At 35.3% G+C, this 19,746-nt stretch overlaps 1 protein-coding gene across 1 annotated transcript; it reads left to right on the top strand.

Annotated features, from left to right (window-relative positions):
- The first annotated feature begins 603 nt into the window (after positions 1-603).
- On the top strand, positions 604-16,210 carry LOC125876167 (uncharacterized). Its single transcript, XM_049557290.1, has 13 exons — positions 604-827; positions 1,687-1,838; positions 6,657-6,748; positions 7,212-7,325; positions 8,276-8,606; positions 9,438-9,617; positions 10,420-10,500; positions 12,121-12,339; positions 12,492-12,634; positions 14,471-14,637; positions 14,780-14,997; positions 15,162-15,254; positions 15,529-16,210. The coding sequence occupies exons 1-13, from the start codon at positions 632-634 to the stop codon at positions 15,664-15,666; spliced, it is 2,124 nt and encodes a 707-aa protein (XP_049413247.1). The 5' UTR covers positions 604-631; the 3' UTR covers positions 15,667-16,210.
- Positions 16,211-19,746: the final 3,536 nt, after the last annotated feature.

Raw genomic sequence — 19,746 nt, 5'->3', positions numbered from 1 at the left:
ATAGCTAATGAAATCTTTAAATCTCGATCAACTCAAAATCATATCTAAACAATTAGACATCATGAGATTCTCTCGATGTTTCAAGTTTTTTCATATAAATTTTCTCGAAAAAATTTAAGTTTGCTGCATGTCCAATTTCAAGAACAAGCTTTAAAGAAACTTTGAGCATGAAAGAAGGAGAAGAAGAAGGAAGGGAGGAGAGAAGGAAAGCAACGAAGAAATCAAGAAAAAGAAGAAAGATCATACAAAATCATTAATGACCGAAAGAAGAAGACTAAAGAAAAAAGGGAAAATGATCTCAGAAAATGTATTGCGCTTAAAATTAAAAGTGATCGAAGGACCATTTTATGTAATTAATAATTATTAAATTATTTGAAATAAATATTTTTGACCCAATAAACATTTTATCTCATTTTTTCTCAAAGTAATGGACCAAATTCGTAATGAAGCAATTAACAGCATCCTTTTAAAGTTGTATTCATAAACGAATATTGAAAGGATGTTGGACCTTGTTGTAGTTTTAAAAACTTTGGGATGCACTTCAAAATATATACAAAATAGAGGGGTACTTCAAAAGAAATTTATCTCTTCATATATATGAGCTTCAACAGCTTTACACCTCTGAACTTCAATGGCGACTGTTCTTTCTCTGAACTGGACCCGGTTCACTTCTCAAGTTCCTCGCTCTTTTTCCTCTCCATTTCTTCGTAAGCACCGTCAATTAATCAGATTATACCGGAGCTTCCGCTATTCCGGTAGCTTATGCACTTTGTACTCCTCTTCTAAACGCCCTTACACCGTTGTAGCTTCCAGTTCTCCGTCTAATGGTAAGTAGAAACACATCATTCTTCATATTATTACTGGTGAGGCAAAAAAAGAAGAAGCTGTAATTTCAATTTGAAATATTCTCTCGCTTATGCCAATTTGACATATTCAGTATTAATATTTAAGAACTACATGAAAACTTGTATCAGTGGCAATTATTTTGTTATCATTTTAACTTGACGACCTAGTACAGTTAGGATAATCTTAGTAGCTAAGTTGGTTGGTTACTGAACTTTCACCTTGCTAGGTTAATTCCCCACCCTGTATTTCCCTACCCCCAATTTGATTAAAGAGAAGACCTATTAACTTTCTCGCGACTTATAAATGAATCTGCATCATTAATCACAAATAGTTCTTGATTGTTAGAACTATTACTTTCGTTAAGCTGATTAATTACTTAGTAATGCAAATATGTAATGAAGGATAACTTTATTGATATGGGGAAGTGTAGTCATATACATTGATGTAGGAGTTTATCTCCTTCCTTACAACAAAACGTGGAAATAAAAGGAGAATAAAGAGGGGGTGGAGTGTTCCAGAATTAGTCTAATGAAACAACTAAGAAAATAAAGATACAAGTTCACAGCATAAGTGAAATATCTCCTCTTGTATATATAGCTGCCCATAGTGCACATGCTCCTTAACCAGGGTCCCAAATGTATTTTAACGGCTTAAAGGTGGAGGCTTGGGCCTGCTTCTCTTTCGAATGAGTCTAATTTCGCCAAATTTATTATCTTGTGCCTCATTCACAACAAGATAGTTTGCAAACTTTTTGATAATCTAAACTAGACAGTTCGCTAGTACCATTCAGTCGTGTTTTCTGCCGAAAACGTCTGATGAATAATTAAAAAAAATTGGCAGGCTCGAGTAGTTATACTGAGGTGGGTGATGAAAAATATGATGTGATTGTGGTGGGAGGAGGCCACGCAGGATGTGAAGCTGCCCTTGCTTCAGCACGATTAGGGGCAAAAACACTGCTTCTTACTCTTAATATTGATCGTATCGCATGGCAGGTAATGGGAACTCGTCTTTTCTGGTTCTTGGAAGTAATTCATTGCATGCAATCAGCAATGTACTTTATATTCTTTGGTGTTTATTTATTACTAATACTTTAAGTTGTATTTGTTGGAGTTCCACATCGGCGGGATAACGGGCACTTGGTCTCATTATTGGTCTTGGCAAAGCCTACCTCATCTACTAGCTTTTGGGGTTGAGTTAGGGCTAAGATCCATTTCTTTAACAGAATTCTTTGATCATATTTTAAATGAGGAAAATTGTGACGTAGGAATTTTAGTAAACTTTAATTTTAGAAATAAATTGACCTAATCTCCGTTAGCTCCACAAAATGGTCAAACTGACAATCCATAAGCGCAAAGTGGCAAATAATTTGGACAAGAAGGAACTCTACAACTACGTGATAAAAAAGAAAAGAAAAAAGAAAAGGTTGGAATAGGACTTGGATTGCTGCTTCGCAAGGGATAATTTGTAAATTTGTGATCCCAAGACCCTTCAGATTGTACATTGAACTACTTAATCAGCAGGCTTTTCAAAAGGTGGTTCATAGTACCCCGTCACACTATATATGGAGTATGGAGGAAACTTCAACTGATTGAACTAATGGCTAACCAAATGAGTAGAGACATCACAAACCTGGATAGGAGAGTTGAGGAATTACAGGAGCAGCTTGGGATCACTTAGGCTCAGTTCCAGTCTGACATATTCAATCCAGAACTAATCAGTAAAGAGAGAGAATTGTTAATCCAGTTGGCAGACTGGTCCAACATTCAGAAGAGGGTGCTAAGAGAAAGATCCAAAGCCACTTGGATCTCGTACCAAGTTCTTGCATGTCTTTATGAAAGCAAGGCAGGCCAAAAATAAGGTATCCAACATCAGTAGTGAGCTTGGAGACAGGTTAGCAGATCCACTACAGACACAATAGGAGTTCCTGAAGTTTGTCAAAGGCTTTCTGGGAACAAATGCAACTGCAATTGACATAACAATAGCCAGATATGGCCCCTGCCTTACACCTGATTATCAAAGACAATTGGTACAGGAGGTAAGAAGGGAGGAAGTGCTGCTGGACCTCAAAGATTTATCTTCTGACAAAGCTCCAGGTATTGATGGCTTCCCTGTTAAGTTTTTTAAAACTTTATGGGGAACCATAGGGGAGGAGGTGATGAAAGCTGTGTTACAATTCTTTGAAATTGGAAAGATCTTAACTGGGATGAACTATACTACATTGACATTAGTGCCCAAAGTTCCCAATCCTACTAACGTCAAAGAGTTTAGACGTATTGCATGTTGTACTACTGTCTACAAACTGATAACTAAGGTGCTTCCAGGCTTTAACTTATGGTGGAGTGCTTGGTGGGTTCCTCACAGTCAACCTTTATAGAAGGGAGGAGCATTCTTGACAATGTGATTATAGCTCATGAACTGGTCAAAGGGTACTCTGAAAAGGAGTATCTCCCGGATGCATAGTGAAGGTAGATATTAGAAAAGCTTATCAATTAAGTGGGCTTTCTTAAGAGTGGTTCTGCTTGCCCCCAAGGCCTAGCTCAAGTGGCAAAAGGTGGAGGATTTATGGCTTAGGTCGCAGGTTCAAGCCCCACACCATGCAAAGCGAAGCCTGGTATTTGAGTGGAGAAGGGTAGAGGGGCGGGCCCATTATCCACCGAGTTTAGAAGGCTGTGATTGGTCCAAAGGGTGGATCACAGATGGATTTCTCAGTTATCAAAAAAAAAAAGAGTGGTTCTGCTTGAGTTTGGCTTTCCTCTAAAGTTTGTGAATTTGGTAATGGAGTGTGTGACCACAGTGCAATATGCCTTTATCCTTAATGGTGATATTACACCTATGTTCCAAGCAAGAAAAGGACTAAGACAAGTGACCAATGCCACCTTATCTCTTTGTATTAGCTATGGAGTATTTAAATAGATCATTGAAGCAACTAAGACACAATGTTGAAGCAAATCTGGAGAACTATAGCTTTGTGCATATTCTGGACTATCTGGCTAGAAAGAAATAAAGCTTGTTCTAATGGGCAAAAAGACCATATTTCTAGAGTTAAAAACAAGTGTTACATAATTTGTTTTGGTGGTGTAAAAGTAGTTTCCTTGATAATATAGATCAATATATGGAGTTCTTGGGGCTGCTAGGGAGATGTTGTAGTTGAGTGTATGGATATTCCCAGCAGTCTTTTGTAACTTTTGGTTTTGGTTCCTTCTTGGTACTTGGTCAATAAACCTTTACCTTATCAAAAAAAAAAAAAAAAAAACTACCATCCCAGGAGTGAGAGACTCAAACTAGCACACATTTGCTTTGCAGATGAGCTTTCATGTGTTGCAGAGCTGACAGTGGTTTCAGTGTTATCAAAGGCAAAAAGCGCAAAAAAACTCTAAGGTCCGTTGGGGCTTTAAGCGCAAAGCACAAATAAAGCGTGTTCTTTAATGAAAACAGGTGCAAAGGGAAAAAAAAATATACAAATATATATGTTTAGTCCAAGACTAATAATTATAACCATGAATGACAAATACATGACCAAAGAAATTGAAAAAAAATATGATAAAGTTAAATAGCAATTTTTTAGTGTCACTTCTTCAGAAGAGGCTCATTGGCATGGAAAAATTTGCCTTAGAACCTTGAGGATGACACTGAAGCGCACATAAAGTGAGACGAACGCTCAACACGTTTTGAGCCTTGCTTCAAGGTTTAAGCGCGCTTAAAACGTGCCTTTGACTACACTGAGTGTTATTCAGTTGATCAGATGATGCTACAGGCTTTTGATCACTTCTCTGAGTTCTTTGATTACATGCTAATTTGGAGAAGAGCTCTATCTGGCAAAGAGCAAGTCCACACTGAAATGCACTTTTCTAATGGTGAAATGCCATTTAGTACTTGACAGTACCTCTCTCATCAATCTGAGTGTTCAACAATGTATGACACTTGTAGAGAAGCTGATAGCAAGAGTAAAATGTTGGACCACTAAATTTCTGTTCAACAGTGGAAGTTTGCAACTAATAAAGAGTTCTTGCTTGAGATGCAGACTTACTGGGCTCAGGTTTCCTCCTACCAAAGAAGATCACTGAACTATTTGTAGGACTTTCCTATGGACATACAGTGCTGAGGCATCAAGAAAAGCACTGACTGCCTGTGACAAGGAGTGTCTACCAATGAGGCTTTAACATCATTAATGTGGAACAAAACAGCTATTTGTTAATTGCTATGGGTACTAGATGGAAAAAAGGATACTCTATGGATTCAATTGGTACACAACTTCTATATCAAAGACAAGGACCAGACTGAACTACAAACTCCTAGCCAAGCAAGCTGGATTGTTAGGAAATCGTTTGATGCAAGAAAATGGTGTAACAACAGTAGCCTGATGACACAGTTGCAAAGCCGTTGGTGGAAAGGCAAATTCAGAATAATTAAGGCATATATAGCACTGATTCCACAAAGCTCTAAGGTACCATGGAAGAGCATTACAATGGGATCTAGGACTATGCCTAGACACCAATAAATTACATGGATGACTATTGATGCTAAGCTGTCCAAAAATAGACTGGAAAATTGGGGTGTCCATGTCTCAAATGACTGTGTTCTGTGCAAATGGAGGAGTAGAAGAGACACTGTGCATCTTTTCATTGAGTGCTCATACTCAAAACATGTATGGAAGTCCTTACTGACCTGGATGGGTGAAAATAGACTGATAACAAGCTGGGAAAATGAACTCACCTGGCTGGCCAAACATGTGAAGAACAATGGAGTCAAGGCTGATCTTTTGAAGTTCTTATTTGCTGCATCTGGATGGGGCGCAATGCAAAAAGATTTTAGGGCACCCAGAGAGAGAACAGAGACAAAGTTAGAGAGATTGTAATTCAATTACATCTCAGAGAGAACCAACAATCGCGATGGAAAAAGGATTTTAGAGTAGTTAAATGGCGGAGTTTATTCTTGTATATCATATGGACGATCCGATCCGCAAGGACCATGATTGGGAATTGTTTGATAGTCTCTCTCTGAGGAAGAGTTGAAATAGAATCCACTTGAATTCGGTACTGCTATTCGAAATCTTAGTGGAACACTGGATTTCTTAATCTCAATTTGAATTGAAAGAATAAGTTGAATGAAATTATTTTGATTCATCTATCAACAGGCAGACAACACTTATATTGCTATGACTCTTTAAAAATAGCAACGGATGTGTGTCGGATACTCCAAAAGTAGTGTATTTTTAAAGTAACCAACATGGGTGCGGCAACATTTTTGAAGAGTCCAAGCAACATAGGACAACACTAACAAAGATAAGTGCCAGACATATTCAAGAAATTGATTCATCATCTGTGACATCCTAAGAATAGTTTTCTTTCCATGTTTTTGACTTTTTGTTCTTATTCTTACTGCAGCAAGAGGTTATTTTTGAGGACTAGTTCTAGAGTCTAAAGTACTAGCACCTTTGTAAATATTTTGACCAAAAAAGGAACATTGTAAATTTGTGATGTTATGCTTCAATTGCTGGTTCCAAAGGACAATATGTAAATTTGTTAATAAGTCACTTGAAATTTCTTGTGTAGAAAATTATGGAATTGAAGAGAGAAAAAAAACTTCTCTTAAGACCACTCTTTGTATGATTTTTGAACTATGGTGTTCTTTTTTTTACAGTGCTTTTTACTATGGTGTTTTATGTTTCTCTTTTTATTTTTGGGTTGTTTTCTGTGAACTCCATTAAGCTATAATTCAAGGACTATTAAGTTTCCAACCCAAGGTTGGTTCTTATATTTGGATCTGCTTTCATCTCATGATTGTGGTCTTACTAATCAAAATTTATGCAGCCATGTAATCCCGCAGTTGGTGGACCTGCAAAGTCTCAGCTGGTGCATGAAGTCGATGCACTGGGTGGTGACATTGGAAAAATAGCGGATAGGTAAACTTTAGTACTCCAGTTGCTCTTGAAAAATTCATCTAGTCTTGTTTGGTAACAAGCTTACTGGAAGCATTTTTTCAACTCCGAAAAATAGGAAACAAAACCATGTTTGTCTATTAAAAGGAAGCTAATGAAATTTGGCATTAATGTTAAGTTCTAAGAAAAATATAGGGGGCAAGAATACTATAAAAAGCCTGCAGGCTTACAAATTTATGTGTGTCTGGAACTATGCTAGATGCCGAATAGAGGAAAAAAGAAAACAATGAACAAAGTAGCTTGCAAGCATGAAAATGTCTTTGGAACAAGTTTGGCAAGAAAATGGAGAGGGTGTGGGACAACATAAATCTAGTAGAAAAAAATAGCTGGGCTTTTTTTTTATGGTATTCGATATTCTTGGAGTTATATTTTCTTAAATCCACCTATCATTATTCAGAAGACTGATGAAAGCTTCTTTTTTCAATAGGTGCTATTTGCAGAAACGTGTTCTTAACATCTCTAGGGGTCCTGCTGTTTGGGCATTACGTGCACAGACAGATAAGAGAGAATATGCTCTAGAAATGAAAAAGATTGTTGAGAGGTAAGTTAATTGTCCTAAAATAGAATACAGTTGTTATCAAGAATGACTTGTGCTCATGAGTAAGCTGCTCAAAGGTTTTACCATATCGGGCAGATGATCTTAGTAAGATATCTTATGAATTTTATGAACACGGGGCAGATAAATTTCATTAAGGCCAATAATACATTCAGTAACTTGTCTTTGTCACTACTGCAATTACCACTTTCCTGTGTTTCATTTTGACCTATACAGTGAAATAAGTATTTTATGAGTGCTACATAGGTCTTGTTTTGTATGATTATGTACTTATTTCTTAAGCTTTAATCTATTGTTCTTGGAGAAATAAAGATGAAAGCTTAGTAATTTCTCGTCCACGCTATTGCGGTTCATAGATCACTTATATACTAGGCTGACATCTCGGATACTTATATTTCTAGTTATACTTTATATGCTTTAAAAATGTGACAAACACGGGACTGGCATCTTGGATACTCTTTCTAGCAAATCTTATGTACTTCTCAGTTAAAGCTGTACAATGTCTCCATTTAACAAATTATTTGAAATATATTTACCTGTACCCTGCAAGAAGTTGAACTGCTCGGGTCCTTTGGGGTATGATGGTCATATTTTCTTTATTACATTACAAAGTGCTACGAAAATATTCACCTCAGGTTCTGGGATGACTGCTGTGCTGATGTAATATTCACCTTTTATACCGAGCCGAACTACATCCATTCCTCTCGCCTCCTTCTAAATTAATTTGTTTCTTCTTTTTCTTTTTGGGTATAAAAGGAAAAGGAGCTAAGCCATAAACTTCTATTTACTTACCTGAAAACTTAGTATAGAGAAATTCAATTAATTCCTTGCGCATTGGTGCATGTCTTCGCAAGTCCATTTGTTGAAATTATGTATCTCAAACATATTGGTGGCCCTCACATTTTCAGAGCCTAACTTGTGGCTCCTATTTCCAGCACCCCAAACCTCTTTATCAGAGAGGCAATGGTAACAGATATTTTGTTGGGGAAAAATGACAACGTTGAGGGGGTCTGTACTTTCTTTGGAATGAACTTCTATGCACCTTCAGTGATTCTGACGACAGGGACCTTTATGAGTGGGAAAATTTGGATTGGTAGAACTTCAATGCCTGCAGGAAGAGCTGGTGAATCAGCTTCCGTTGGTCTAACAGAAAACTTGCAGCGCCTTGGCTTTGAAACTGATAGGCTAAAAACTGGAACCCCTGCACGTGTGGACTCTCGTACTGTAGATTTCTCAGGATTGGAGCCCCAATATGGAGATGAAGAGGTCCTTCTGCTTATTTTTAATATGTAGGTTCTGTAGACTTAACTGTATCTATGATTTCTAACCATGCTGAACTACTTGTGCAATCCAATAGCATATTACTTACGCCAATGTATTTTGTGGTGAGTTGCAAATATTGGATGCCTCTGGATGAGTTTTGTTTATTAAGTATGTTGTATAAGAGAGAATCACTTGCAAGTTCATGCTATCTTTATTTGAGTTGTCTCATGGAGAAACTTGTCATTTCGAAATGCTTTGGCTCCCTCTGAGCCTATATCTGATTTAGGATTTCCTCTAAAAGTACTCTGATAGGTGAGATTTGATTTAGGATTTCCTCCAGAAGTACTCTGCTATTCGATATCTAATACTCTTTTTCCTGGTCCTACAGTTATTTCTTGATTCTTATTGATAATAATAGATGTTAAGATTGTCTGATCAGAAAACCAATTTATTATGAGTAACTTTATATCTAGTATGAAACTGCAAGCATGTATTTCTGGGTGCTATCTGCTATAGAATACAAGTTACAAGATGTCCAGCTCCCCCTTTCCTCTTCCTCTGGGATAGATCATAGAGAACAGTCTATATATCGTGAGGGGGCTTGTGTTCTTGACAGTTAGCTACTTGTAGAGCTTTTATTTTGCTTGTTGCCTTCATTTTATCTCACGAGGGTTTGAGATTTGGAGAGTTGAAATTCCTTTAAAAGTGTGCTATGTATTTGTTGGTAAGGTTCACTTAAAAATAATCAAATTTTCTTCATCACTAATTTATATAGATGTATACATGCTCATGCATCTACATTCATATGTTCTAACATTTAGCATTGATCCCCAGGTAAGCTGGTTCAGTTTTGATGCTAATTACCATATAGAAAGGGAACAAATGTGTTGCTACCTTACACGTACCACAAAGAGTACTCATCAGCTAATTAGAGATAATTTGCATGAAACTCCTACTTATGGAGGTTGGGTGGAAGCTAAGGGCCCTCGATACTGCCCCTCCATTGAGGATAAGGTATTGTCTGATGTTGCACCATATGGAGCTTCTCTCTGGTTTTGAGGCATCTCATACTAAATTCTCCATTCTAGCTCTATCTTCTTGTTAATGTCACCTAATGCGCAGAATGCTTGCGTTTACTGATGTGAGAATGCTGCATGTTTCTTAACCAAAAATGTGAAGCGGAAAGTGTTAATCTTCTTTCCAACTTTACTTTCCTTCTAGAGACAAATTTATTTCAGCATGACAATTTCAAATGAAGTACAGAAAAGTTGTTACTTCGGATTTTTCATCTCCGAAGGTGTCGTTCTTTGTTGTCAAATGCTCTGATAAGAAGGTGCAATTGTTAAAGCAGGCTACTATTTTACTATTTCCCAAGCATGAAAATTTGGAATCATATACTTTTAATTGAAAACATAGCTCCATAATTTCAATTAAGTGTTAATGTTGTCCCTTTTTGTTCTCCCAACAAAAAAGTTATATCCTGATATTTCAATGGGAGACAATTTATACCCACTGAAATTTGTTAGTAGTTAGTAATTATTATGTAACTTGGAAACACCTTGTGCTATTGGAAGGAAAAGAAAGTAAGTGGAGGGAAGATTAATTCCATCTGATACTAGAATCCGCTAATGTTACTAATAGTTCTTCTAGGGAGTGAAGGGTAATTCCCTGCTTGTAAAAAAGTATGTTGTGGTGAGTTTTAGTTGATGTAAATTTTGAAATCCCTCGTTCAAATATCATGGCTCCAGATTGGAAAACTTAGTTAATTTTTTTTTTCCTCCAACGTGAAGTATGATTATCTTTTTGACTATTTCAGATTGTAAGATTTCAAGATAAAGAGTCTCATCAAATATTCCTTGAACCTGAGGGTCGAAGTGTCCCTGAGCTCTACGTGCAGGTTTGCTGACTCTTTGGTTTTGCTTCCACTTTTGAGTTAATATAATTACTGCCTTACTGGAGAAAAAAAGCTATTCGTTAACTGTAATGTTGCTACAATCTGTGGTGTTTATGGTACAAATTTCTTACATTGAAGCAGTGTTATTAATTGATCAACTAGGGGTTATCACCTCTGTGAACAGTAAGGTGCAAAGTGATCCCAGCTAGAAGCAGCAAAAAAATTGACTTTGACTTTGACTTTGAAAGTCGTATTTTAAAAAAAAAACTTTTTAAAAGGACTTTTGCCTAGGTCCTAAGATCGCCCCCCCCAACACACCCTTCAGCTTTAGCACTCTTTTTCTTTGTTTTCTTCTTCTCAGCTTTACAAGGCCTTTCCTACTGGTACCTTTCTTTGCCTACTTCGAATTTACTTCTTATTTTTCTTCTTCAAGTGAGTCTCTTTATTATGCAACTCCTCTTCAACCCTTTCAATTACCAGAGTAATTGAGTATGAATTGTTTGTTACAGATTGATTCTTTATATGAACTGAAAGTCGAAAATTTAATTTTGCGATGGGATCAACTTTTACGTGACCTTGTCGAATTACATAACAGGATGCTTTTGGTATCAAAGAGAATGTTTTGGTGGAAATGTTTTAACTTGGGAAATCATTTCCCACGTCATGTTCCCATTTTTGGCTGTGTTCTAGGTAACATATGATAAGCTTGAAGGTGGAGGATTGTGTATGATGACTATGTTTGGATGATATTTTAGTAATAATGGTTAATAACAATGTTAGAAGCAATGTTAGAGGGGAAAAAGAACATTATAGGCAAAGTTAACAATGTCTAACTGTTATCCACCAAGTTTTGAACTGTGCAAGAGAAGCAAGTGATATTGCAACTTCTCCCTGTAAAAGGAAGGCTTAGGTGTCTCCCCTTTCAAGGAAACTATTTTCCTTATGTGACCTTATCGAGAAAATATATTTTTATTGGAGAAACATTTTTTTTGAGAAGGGTGGAGAAAGATTTTCAACAAGTCAAAGTAACCAAATACTCATAAACATTTCATCAAGAAAACAGATTAAGAAAAGCGTCCTTGGTCATACCAATCACGCCCTTAACGATGTTTAATATGACCTGTTGGAGTAATATTGTTATTTATTATATTTAGACGCTGAAATCAGTAATTTCAATTGTGATTTGATTTACAGGTGCTAAATCCATACATATAAGGTATTTTTGTATTTCCGGAAAATTGGGTGCTTTACTTCGAACTTTGAAGAAGTGTACAGTCTTTGGTTCTTGTCGGCTTTTTGTGGTTCTCTTTTAAAACTATTGCGTTCAAGATTGTTACCTATTTATCAGTATAAAGAGCTAAAGTTATGCCAGTTAGTGATATCCTTGAAATTTATTTTAATTTGCTATGACTTGGTCATTTTCGAAGAATTGATGGAGATGTGCTTGTAAGAAGATATGTACTCTACTTAAAGCTCTCTGCTGACTAATTTCTTGAAGTTAAAATTCATTTTCTTAGTTCCCTTTCTCTTGGAAATGAAACACTCTGATGCTGTATGCCACCGTATTGCTGTGTAAAATGCTCCTTTGCTATTTGCACAATGTAATGATTCGTTTATCTGTAGGGATTCTCTACTGGTTTGCCGGAGAGACTACAGTTGCCACTTTTACGAACATTACCCGGCCTTGAGAGCTGTACAATGCTGAGACCAGCCTACGCTGTTGAGTATGATTACTTGCCTGCTTATCAGTGCTCCAGATCCCTAATGACTAAAAAAATCCAGGGCCTTTTCTTTTCTGGCCAGATAAATGGGACAACAGGCTATGAAGAAGCTGCTGCCCAGGTTTTTATATTCCAATGATGCTCACTTCAGCTTCTGTATTTTTATCTTATGTATCCAAAGATATAGGAATGTTTATACTAGTACCTACTTTTTAACTAATTATTATCTGATAAGGTCTCTTAAGCCTCTTTTGGTAAACTTTCCTGATGTAGGGGATCATATCTGGAATTAATGCAGCTAGACACTCGGATGGAAAGCAACTTATTGTTCTTGAGAGAGAAAGTAGTTTTATCGGGACTCTGATTGATGATCTTGTAACCAAAGATCTTCGAGAGCCTTATCGCATGTTAACAAGGTGAAGTGAAGTAAGAATGGTCATGGCATAGCTATGACCTCTTTTCCTTTTGATTATGCAACATGCAATAGCTACGATTTGCTTGCTGTTAAGTTTGCTGATGAAACTACAATATTCTCATGGTTGCATTATTGTCCAAATTAAGAGAACGTTGTTTGTGTTTAAGTGAATTTCTGTTTAACCTTTATTTAACAGTATTGACCAGCGATATAACCTTAGCAATTAGTTAGGAGATATGCAATACCATTTTGTGGATAATTGACAACCTTCTTTTTCTGTGCTGGTGTATGCCCTTAGATTTGTATGTTTTTACCTTCTCCTCTTTCCATGTTGCTATTGGCCAAGCCATTTCCTATTCATCATCATTTTTAGATACCAATTTTATCTCTGGACCTTCTGTAAGCAGAGTGGATCTTTCCTTGTGTTTGTAGACCTCAATGCTCTAATGCTTGGGCAAGACATGCATGAGGGGAAACAACAACAAACAACAACAACATACCCAGTGAAATCCCACTAGGTGGGGTCTGGGGAGGGTAGAGTGTACGCAGACCTTGCCACTACCTCGTAAAGGTAGAGAGGCTGTTTCCGAGAGACCCTCGGCTCAAGTACATCAAATCCAAGTGAAAGGCGAGGAAAACAGTGTATAAAACATAAAATCCAATAAGAAAGAAAGTATATAATCAACAAAGGAGACAGTAACAACCATAGAACAATGCGATAGGTGAAACGCAGTAAACAACAAAAGGCTAGGACTACTACAAACGCTAACAACCCATACCCTCTCAAGGGAGGACAACACGCTAGCCCTACTAACCTTCAACCTTAATATGCGACCTCCACTCCTTCCTATCTAGAGTCATGTCTTCGGTAATGCGAAGCTGAGCCAGGTCCTGTCCATGAGGGGAAACAAAATGAAGAAAAAGATAAGAGAAATAGTTATGCCTTTGGCATTGTTGTAAACATCGATTAGTTCCATTTGCCTTCTGGTGTAGTATTTTTTTTCATGTTTTAAGTAAAGCTGTTGTGTTCCTACTAACTTTTTATTTTTTATTTTTGAAAAGTGCCTACTGACTGATGTTTTAGATTTATATTTTCAGTTCAGGCAATTGCATGAAAGTTCTTATAAAAAATCATCTTTGCTTATGGCTTTGTTTAGACTAATACCCATGTCATTGAGCACAGAAAATCCAATATATTTCTTTCTAATGGAACTCAATTCCAAGTGCTACCTCATGAGGTGAGGTTTGTCCAAGAGTATATAAGAGGATAATGGATATTGGGCCTAACTCAATCGCAAGAGATACCTCATGATCTGAAGATTGTCCAAGACCTGGATGATAGTCCATTCCTATATTCCTTTACCAATGGAGGACACTTTGCATGCCTAGCGTTAGACATTTAGTGCATGGACAATATTACATGGGGGCTTATAACGTTAGGAAACCAAGAATACAGATATGAGTCTGGCTCTAATACTATTGGAAGATGACAACCTTTTTTTCCCTAATAACTGAGAAATACCTGAGGCCCTGTGGCACAAGGATCAGAATTCAGTGGATAATGGCCTTCGCCTTTACTCTTCCCCCAAGAAATTTAGAAAGGAAGAGAAGATGAAAACCTATTGTCTAGGTGCATGACCTGTTATGGACGTTACTGAGAAATCTTGACTAATTGTCTATGATAGTTCTCATCTTTCTGTGTAGATGTTTAGTCTATTTTATGATAACTAAGTGCATAACCTGTTATTAACCTTACTAAGAAATATAGTCTAATTGTATAATGATAGTTTTATCTGTCTCTGTAATTCTACTTGCTAATAGTCTAATATGCGTTCAGCCGCTCAGAACATCGTCTGCTACTGCGGTCTGATAATGCGGATAGCCGTCTCACCCCACTTGGTCGTGAAATAGGCTTAATAGATGATAGAAGGTGGATGATGTACCAGGAGAAGCAATCTCGTATCATGGAGGAGAAAAAGCGGTTGAAAGCGGTTAGAATTTCAGGTCAGCATTGCCATTGTTTCTTTCTGTTGTCCCTATGCTTATTGGTGGACACAATATTGTGATAACCTTATTACTTGTACTTATATGGAAATCATAATTGTAGTTTCTTGTCAAACTCAATGCCTGTTTCTGTTGCTTCCAGGTGGAGAGTTGGCCGCTGAAGTTACTCTTCTCTCTGCTCAGCCAGTAAGGGATTCATCAACACTAGAGAGCCTGCTTAAGAAACCACATGTACAATACGGAGTTTTTGACAAGCATGGGTTTGGAAATTCCACTCTGTCCAGGATGGAGAAACAGTGCGTAGAGATTGATATCAAATATGAAGGCTTCATTGTACGCCAGCAGAGCCAACTTCAACAGGTGAACAGTGATGCAATAGGCTTAATTTACTAGAACTAGAATAGGGGATTCTGTTGTATCTGCACACTCATTGGTCTTTTGATCCTCCATCTTCGCCTTCAAAAGCCTCTATCTCTAATGGACCAGTATCTCATATCTTTGTGGCAATGACTTTCTGCTTGTAGATGGTTCATCAACAGCACAAACCAATTCCTGAGGACATAGATTATTATGCAATGACGACTTTGTCGCTCGAAGCACGTGAAAAACTGTCAAAGGTATTTTCTGCCTCATCTGCATAGCACTGCAGTCTTCATGCACACACAAACTTCTATTTATTTCCTTATACTTTTCAGTTTTCACAAGCTCAATGGTTTAGATCATTCTGTACAAAGATGACATATTGTGCCTCATTATTGTCCTTGTTAAAAATTTTATGATACAATTTCTTTTTTGAGATGTTGTAAAATGAATTGCGGTTAATTGTTTGTAGGGTTGGGTGTTTCGCCAGTTGCCTAATATTTCCCATGATTGTATCTTCTCGATGTACAGGTTAGGCCTCAAACAATTGGGCAAGCGAGTAGAGTTGGTGGAGTTAATCCTGCTGACATTACAGCACTCCTCATTATTCTCGAATCAAACAGGAGGAAAGCCAAAGAGCAGAGTAGAGAACAAGCACTACTTTCGTGAAGTATATGGATGAACAACCTTAAGTCCTCTTCAAAAGACGGTCCGTCTCTTAAAACCAGCAGCAATACATGTCTGCATCATCTTTAGATCAATGAAATTAAGTCCTTATTTAACCTGCTGGATATCCTCTAACTAAGGTACCATCACCACTTAGGATGATATAGTCTTCCTGTTTTCATTTGAGATTCTTTTAGTGAAAAAACGAAACCAGAGGTTACATGTACACGAGTTGTAAGATCGAAAGCATGTCGAGTTGTCGACAGTTAAATCAAGCTTGTCTCGTCCTCCTCCCCAAACCCAAAACAGAAAGAAGTTAAATTAGAGTTTTCTGTATACTAGAAGATTGATATCCTCTGTAATTAGGCAGATGTTGGTTAGTTATGGACTTTCCAGTTGTCTTATTTAATTACAGTTATAGCAAGCTGCAGTGGCTCCTTTGTGTCTCGTTTTTGCAGTTTTAACACACATGCAATTTGTGTACACACGTACTTATCAAAACACTTGGTCTTCGTGCTTTTTATAAAGTTTTTGCGTCGTTGTAAGCTATACTTCAAGGGATACTTTCCTTTAGAACATGTTGTCATGTGTCCCTCCGTTAAAATTATAGGTACATTTGTGCCAATTATAATACAATAGTTATATTTAGATTGAAAGTATAACAAAAGAGTATATTTAAATCAAAGAATAACGAGTGGTATTTTTTTTTATAGTACAAGAGAATATTTGACCCTTTTCCTTATTTTTAAATATTTTTCTCTTTCTTGAATTTTTGTGTTGAATCAAATACCATCACATAAATTAGAAGGGGATATATATAACAGAGATCAAATATACCCACCTCTTTTATACTTGGAGGATTGTTTGGTTGGAATTTGAGGAGATTTATTAATAATCTCCTCATAACATCTATTAATACTCCCTTATCCTGGTATGTTGTGTTTTTCGAACGTCAATTTGATTAATTTTTAAAGTTAAATTAGATTACATTAGTTCGATATTTTAAACAAAAAGCATTAAATATTTAAAAACTATATGAAAAGTACTATAAATTGTAATTTTATTGCATATCAATATGATGAAAAAAATATATCGTAACATGTTAGTCAAAGTTCTTATTATTTGACTTTAAAAAAGGAATCATGGCAATTAAAAGTGGACGAATGGAGTACCATACTTGGTTGTTACTTTTGTATTACGAGCTCCTTTTGCTTCGATCCATGAATCTTTCTATTAATTAATCTTTTATCTTCACCTAAAGGAAATTTCTTTTCTTGTCTTATTTCACACTAAATACAAGAAGAATGTTGGCAGATGTTATTAATCATGCTATTTCTTTTATCCTCTCTCATCTCTATTTTTCAACTATTACATCGTTTAAGGAATTCCCTTTACACCTTGAACTTTTTCTCTTAGCCTTCGTTCTTTATTCTTGGGCCGGAGCTAGCAAGAGATGAGGTGTTCATCTGAACATTTTTTGGTAAAAAGTTACATTATTAAAAAAAAATATTACGTGTATATAGTAGATGTCGAACCTCTTAGCCTCTTTATGTCTTTACTTTTTATATTTCGAAATTTATTAGTAAAAATTCTGACTCTACGACTATGCTATCCCTTAATGATGCATTCACACCTCGAATAGGTCTTCAGATTCAATCATTGCTTCTTGAATAATGTATGACCTCGACAGAAGGAAGGTTTTTTCTCCTCAAAGGTCAGACTAATAAATATTTGTTTTAGGGCCCCAAACTTTTGAGGGCGCCAAAAAATTTAAATAGTGAATTTTATAATTTTATAATTTTATTTTCACTTAAAATGATACTATCGAAAGAAAAAACAGATACAAAATTTAAAAAGAAAAACTATATATCTACTTTTTACTAGAAATTTTATAAAATTTTGAATTAGACCGCTCAAATCTTTATATTAATAAATAATTTTTTTACAATAACATCTAAAGTAATATTTGTAAGCAAATAACTAGCATCTTGTTAACTGGAATTGATCCTTATTTTTATAAATAATAATATTAAAATAATAATATTATTATGTGAAGTTAAAAAACCTTGTAAATGTTAAGGTTCAAGGGTAAAATAAATCAGTTGGTTCAACTCCAACAAATCCATGCTCCCTTCTCACATCCTCCCTGACATTGCCTTTGTATCACAAGATCAAAAGCTTCTCTCATATCAAAATTTTCAAATGAACCTCCCTAAATGTTCGAAAGATTAAAGGCTTCTTCATATCAAAATCTCCAAATGAACCTCTCTAAACTTTCAAAAGATTAAAAGTATTTGATATTGAATCTGTAAGTCGTTTTTATTATCAAATAAATTTATAAAATATGTTTGGAAAATTATTATTAAGAGATGTAATTGAGAAGCTTGTATTCCTTTCGTTCTCTCCTCTTTTTTCCATTTTCCTTTCTAATCTCATTAACATGCTTTATGTTGGTCTTTTATTTTTGTACAGATAATAATTTGTTGTTAATTAATTAGTTGATTTATGTATCATTTATTTAAATAGGGAAGGTTTGTTTAATCTTGAAAAATATTTCACACCATCGAAATAGTTTCTTGAGACAGTATCCACAAAGTATTAATTTTCTGTAATATTTTTATATATCATCGTTGTAATATTTATCTAATTTTCAGTATTATTATTTTGCTCTATAATAAGTTATATTATCATTGTGATATTTAATTGTTGCTCAATAGAATTCACACAATCAAACGTATCAGTAACTCTTATCAAATCATGAGAGACAACTATTAACATGATTGAGATTGAATATGCAACTGAAGAGGATAGATCAAAACATCATCATACAATAGACCGTTGCATCAGACATAACAGTAACACTCATCAAATCACGAGTAACAACTATTAACATGATTGAGACTATAAAGTGATGACACTAATTGATTAGTAAATATGTGGATTGATCATTCATCTATATCAATAAATGTAGTTTCAAAAGAGTGATATATCAAGTACACGCTATAATTTCTTCGATATTTTGCACATGAATTTTAAATGAATATTTAATTGCATTACTCCTTGGAACACAATCCTATTAATTTTTACCAATTGAATTAAATGAATACATCAATTTTAATGTTAAAATCAAATTTAAATTATTTTTCCCTTTTTCTTAAAGAATTATTTTAATGTGATGCCTTGAGCTGTTGGTTCACAAAAAATGATCCAGGGGGGCATGTTCAAATCCAATTTGTTTAAAATAAATATTGGGCTCAAATAACACGGAGCTACTTTTCTATAGATTCAAAAAGAATTAGATGGATATCATTCTTCTTGAAAACGATAAAATGTAAAAATGCTTCTAACAGAGAAAAGTGTATTAGCGTTTCTCATATAGAAACATGTATTAGCTCAACAATTGCAAAGGTAATTGCTAAACCGTGTAAATTATGTTGTGATATGATCTCTTTTCATTGTTATCGATTTATCGTTAATCAACGTATTTTGAGCACTTTACTCACTCTAAAATAAATATGGGTGTTGCTCTTAAAAATAAATACACTAAAAGTTTTTTTTGATGAGGCTAATTGAAAGTTTTATCTTTTTCATTTATCGCTATATAATAAAGCTAGATAGAAAATGTAGGTATTAGTATGGAGTCTTTAACATTTACTAGATTGTATCTTCTTGATGTACAAGTTAAAGTTGGTGAATTAATCCAATTGACATTTACAACGCTTCTTATTATTCTTCAATTAAACATGAGGAATATAACTGTATTATTTTATAATATGATAGAATGTGAATGATAATGCTGAATTAGTAAATACTAGTAAGTAATACATGACTACTTACAAAATCCTAAAATTACAAAACTAACATTGAACAAACTTTTACTTTATTTTTTAAAAAAATCAACATATTTTATGGTATACATTATACACTACTTTATGATATATCAAAGTAAATAATTCATCATTGCAATTCTTACATCACTAACTTTGCATTACAATATTTTTATCTTATATTAGAAGCTGAGATCATCTATAGTCTATTCCCGCTTTAATTTCGACTTAGATAATTTGGCTCGTTTCGTAGCTG

The sequence above is a fragment of the Solanum stenotomum genome, chromosome 1 (assembly GCF_019186545.1).
Source record: "Solanum stenotomum isolate F172 chromosome 1, ASM1918654v1, whole genome shotgun sequence".
In the NCBI taxonomy this organism is placed as follows: Eukaryota; Viridiplantae; Streptophyta; class Magnoliopsida; order Solanales; family Solanaceae; genus Solanum; species Solanum stenotomum.
Note: the sequence above shows the minus strand (reverse complement) of the source record. Positions and strands in the feature narration are given on the sequence as shown.